Source organism: Corvus brachyrhynchos, unplaced genomic scaffold (assembly GCF_000691975.1).
Source record: "Corvus brachyrhynchos isolate BGI_N302 unplaced genomic scaffold, ASM69197v1 scaffold122, whole genome shotgun sequence".
Lineage (NCBI taxonomy): Eukaryota > Metazoa > Chordata > Aves > Passeriformes > Corvidae > Corvus > Corvus brachyrhynchos.
Genome location: NW_008236778.1, coordinates 1,300,701 through 1,305,387, shown reverse-complemented (window position 1 = coordinate 1,305,387; position 4,687 = coordinate 1,300,701). Strand labels below are relative to the sequence as shown.

General features: G+C 43.2%; 1 protein-coding gene across 1 annotated transcript in view; it reads right to left on the bottom strand.

Annotated features, from left to right (window-relative positions):
* The window catches only part of CCT3 (chaperonin containing TCP1 subunit 3), a gene marked incomplete at its 5' end in the record, with an annotated part of 6,555 nt that extends 3,262 nt beyond the window's left edge, over nucleotides 1-3,293 (bottom strand). The window contains 7 exons of the mRNA XM_017727958.1: nucleotides 331-480; nucleotides 965-1,151; nucleotides 1,335-1,452; nucleotides 1,808-1,904; nucleotides 2,493-2,555; nucleotides 2,652-2,702; nucleotides 3,207-3,293. Coding sequence (XP_017583447.1) covers nucleotides 331-480; nucleotides 965-1,151; nucleotides 1,335-1,452; nucleotides 1,808-1,904; nucleotides 2,493-2,555; nucleotides 2,652-2,702; nucleotides 3,207-3,293 — 753 coding nt within the window. The remainder of the gene's footprint in view (nucleotides 1-330; nucleotides 481-964; nucleotides 1,152-1,334; nucleotides 1,453-1,807; nucleotides 1,905-2,492; nucleotides 2,556-2,651; nucleotides 2,703-3,206) is intronic.
* Nucleotides 3,294-4,687: the final 1,394 nt, after the last annotated feature.

Genomic DNA, 4,687 nt, shown 5'->3' with positions numbered 1-4,687 from the left:
AGTCAGGGATGAAAAACACTGATCAAATAAACAGTGACACTGTGTCAGTTGAGCAATAGTCTTAGCTCAAGCTCAGAAATATTTCTTTGCTCTTGACCAGCACTTAGATACACAAATCACTGTAGCTGCTTCAGTGGGTCAAAACGCTGAAGCCTCACTCCTATTTTTCTGGACCCCATGGCAGAATTAGCCCATGCATGCAAAAGGCCTCTGAAAGCTAGAACACAGAAAGCCTTTCACCACTTGCACTTTCAGCAAGCCATCTGCATTTGTTCGTTTTACTCATCCTAAATCAAGAGCTGCGGATGTCTCCAACAGGACTCACTTTACCTGGCTCTCTCCTTTCTTGTACTCCAGTGAACAATCCAGAAGGACGATGCGTGGATTCTTAATAAGGCGACGCATTCTGGGATGGGTTACGTCTTTATTCACCATGATTCCACGCAAAACACACGAGTCTTCACTAAAACCACCTGGAATCTGACAGACACAAGGAAGGGAGAAAATTAAGTGAGTCAGTTTAGTCTACAAAAACCTGTGTATCTGAAAGCATCTCCTGAAGCTGTCCCACGTACAGAAAAGGGAAAACATCTCCCAAGTAACCACGGTGCATCCAGATCACTATACAAGTTTAATTTTAAGCACACGCTGACTTAGATTTTAAGCGTGAAGCCATGAAAGAACTTAAGATTGATATTCTATTGTCTGGCAACATGTTTCATTTCCCATCTTCCAAATCCAACTGAAATTATCTTTTTGACAGGTATTCAAAAAGACTTGAAATAACAGCCCCTGTTAGCATTGTAAATGAGCATGGCTGATACCACTGATTGAAATACCTTCAAGGATTATGTCTGTGGACTGCAGAGAAGTAACACAAAATTCTTCACAACGCACCCTACAATAAACTAGTTCAGAACAAGAAAGGGGCACAAGGGTAAGTAACAGTTCAGGACACACTCACCTTTTCTACTTTTGCATATTTTTTAATATCAATTTCCTTTCTGCCATTTTCTTCAAACTCCACAGTCTTAACAGCATCAAGAGCAATGCTACAGGCCAAGTCAGACCAGCGGTTTATTGCCTTGGTGTTTATCGCACTCTTTATTATTTTAAGCATCATCTCTTTGTTGTTCACGTCCACTGGAGTGCTGAGATAAAGGAAAAACCAAAGAGCAAACTGGGTGTTATTCCAAGCAACAATCTAACCCTTTTGACTCCCTCTCCAATTTTGCTAAGTTGTATCTGACTAACACAACTGCCTGAAGGAGCAGCTTGAAGCAGTACAGAAAGTCCACATCCCTCCTCTCTAACTCCCACCAGCCCATACTTACCCAATTTTCTTTAAAATACTGATCATGTCATCAAGAGCCTTACGATAAGCCCAGATGATCACAGTTGGGTGCATCTGCTGTTCAAGAAAATGTTCAGCAACAGAGAGCATCTCTCCAGCTAAAAAAAAAAAAAAAATTAAAAATAAATCAAAATCCCCCAAGTAAGTTAGTAAGATAATCAACAGTCAAGAAAGGAGAGCACATATCAAAAAAAATTTATCTTCTATCCATGCAGGGAGCTCTAACATCACCTATACCTTTCTTTACACTTAACTGTGGTTATCATGGGGACAGAACAATTTCCCAAAGCATGGAACTGGTCATCTTAGGGTCTCATGAACCTAGCATGCTCTTGCACAGTAAAAAAAGCCCCTCTCCATCTCAAGGTTAGTAAATAACTAAGATGTTTCTCATCATGAGAAAAAAGAGTGAACTTCAGGTTTTATGCAAAGTGTCTGAGTCAATCTCCTTACCAAGGATAATGACAGATGTGGTCCCATCTCCAACTTCTTCATCCTGAGTGCGGCTGATCTCTATCATTGATTTTGCAGCTGGATGCTGGACTTGAATCTGTGTAGGAGCAAGGGGTATGGATTTGTCCCGGAATATTAAAGCAGAAACGTCTCATGTCACTCAATGGAACAAATACCACACCTTTAATACAATCAAAGGCACTCTGTCTAACAACAGCAAGACTTTTTCTTCCTTTTTGAGACCAAAACCAAGCCCTTGTATTTGACAATATTGTGTCTCTCACTGTTTCTCAAGCATTACAGTTTTTAGGATGTTCTTTTAACAGCACTTGCACCAGAGAAACGATAATGATTTCTAGGTCTCGTCATGTGGCACTGTGGACACCACCATCTACTCAGGTCTCAATGCAGCTGATAATAGCTCCAATTACCAAAGAACTTACATCAGTCTTGTAAACACTCCATGAAAACTTCCCAACCTAGGATCAAACCTACATTTCTGTAGAGCAAGAACACTTGCTGGATATGTTTCATTTCTCCCCAGTGAGAACCTTTCTTGGGGCAGCTGGTTAGCACTTGCTGGCTGCCAGGACAAGTGAGGAGATCACACAGCTCCACTGACACCCAAGATTCAGGTACATACTGACTTAATGTTAAGCAAGACAATCCTTTAGGAGAAACTTACTTCTCTAAGAATAGCATTGCCATCGTTGGTCATCACAATCCCACCCATGGGGTCCAAAAGCATCTGCAACCACAAGAGAACCAACATTTGAATGTTCTGCCCCATGTGTTTCTCACTTCTAGTCAGCTGCAGCACAGGTGTTGCAGCATAAATTCTTACCTTCATCATTGCTCTTGGTCCTAAACATGTTCGGATAATGTCAGCAATAGTCTAGGAGGAATCAAAGAAATGAGCTAATTCAGGAGAGCATCAAAAAGTCTAAAAAAACCCCATAGTGCAATCAGCAGCCCCTGCAAAATTTAAGTGACCCAGCAACTCTGCTGTGATTGAGATGCAGCCAAGGTTAAGAATTGTGTGGAAATGAGAATATGGGGATTATCAAGACACTGGCACCAAACTAAATTATTATCTCAATCAGATGTCAAAACTGAGACACTTTCAGACTTTGCAGAGAAAGGAGATTTGGTTGGTTAAACCCCCTTCATGGTTATTTACAGGGCACCCATTACATGAACATTTTACTTTTTATACAGAATTTTTATGTAATAGTACAAAAGCATCTTCTGTTAACATAGACAATTACTTTCAATGTTGCTTCTTCTACTCTATATTCATATAGAATAGAGGAAGTATGCTTCACATCCAGCTTTCCCTCTGAAATATATAAATAAACACACACAAAAAAAGGAGCAGAACAGCCTGAGAATTTGGTACCTTTGCAGCAGTGATGTTTCCTGTCTGGACTTTTCTTCCAGATTCACGTTTTGTATTCTGACCTAAAGCACACAGAAAAAATAAAATTAATCAAGTACAATCAAGTACAAAACAACAACAATGCAGCACCTCTCTTAGTCACACACATTCAACATGTGACCACTTCGAAATTCAGAGGTTACAATATAAATACTGCAGTCATTATGAGAAAGACATTGATAGAAAACTGTCAGTGAAAAACAACATTCCCTACTGTAACAGAACTCCTCGTTAGCATCCTGAGACAAAGCTTTGCAACCCTGAAACAGAACCTATTACACCAGAAAATCAAACTCCAGTGACTCATGAGGATCTGCCAGATCTCACAAAGCCAAGAAGCTGCTATTTTACAGCAGTGTTCAGTCAAAAAAAGTTACAGAGGCTCATGTACAGTAAGCAGAACCGGGTGAACACAAAGTGAATCCATCAATGTTGCCTTTAGCACATGAGGGTGAGCAGCAGCTGGGGTACCAACTGGCTCACAACCACAGCTGGAGACCAGCTGTCAACAAACTCAGCCCTAGAGCATATCTGGGCTCAGGAATGCTTCTGCTATGACAAGCCTGGCCCGGCCAGGCCCAGATTTACTCAGGAGCAGATGCATGCGCACAGGGAGGTGTAAGACAGAACAAAAGGAAACAGTAAGAGCAGCACCACATATCAGCAAGCAGGCTTACAGAAAAGGGGCCCTGGGCTACAACAGTCTGCCTACAGGGTTAATAGAGAGCAGAAGGGATGGAGAAAAGAGAATGGGATACCCAAACAGAAAAAGTAACCCTGGGAATGCCTCATGTTGGTGAATGGTGAGAGAATCATAGAACCATAGAATGGTTTGGGTTGGAGGGGACCCTGAAGACTATCTTGTTCCAAAACCCTTTCATGGGCAGGGACACCTTCCACTAGAGTAGTGCTCCAAGCCCTGTCCAACTTGGCCTTGGACACTTCCAGGGATAGGGCAGTCATCTGAGCAATGTGTGTCAAAGCCTCACCGCTCTCACAAGGAAGAATTTCTTCCCAGTATCCCACCTAATTCTGCCCTCTAGCAGTGGGAAGCCATTCCCTCGTATCCTACCACTATAAGCCCTTGTCCGAAGTCCCTCTCCAGCTCTCTTGGAGCCCCTTTCGGCAGGAAAAGTGAGGGAGCTCTGAGGTCTCCCCGGAGCCTTTATTTCTCCAGGCACAACAGCCCCAGCTCTCCCAGCCTGTCTCCAGAGCAAAGCGGCTCCAGCCCTCGGAGCATCTCTGTGGCCTCCTCTGGACTCGCTCCACCAGCTTCATGTCCTTCCCATGCTGGAGGCCCAAGAATTAGGGCTCACATGGGGTTCAAACAGGGCAATACAAAGCATCGTGCTGAGAAAGACGCGAAAACAGCTGAGAGCACGGAGGGCTGCCAGAATGACAGCAGCGCGGCTCCGAGATCTCCCGCGCAGGGCGCGGCAGAG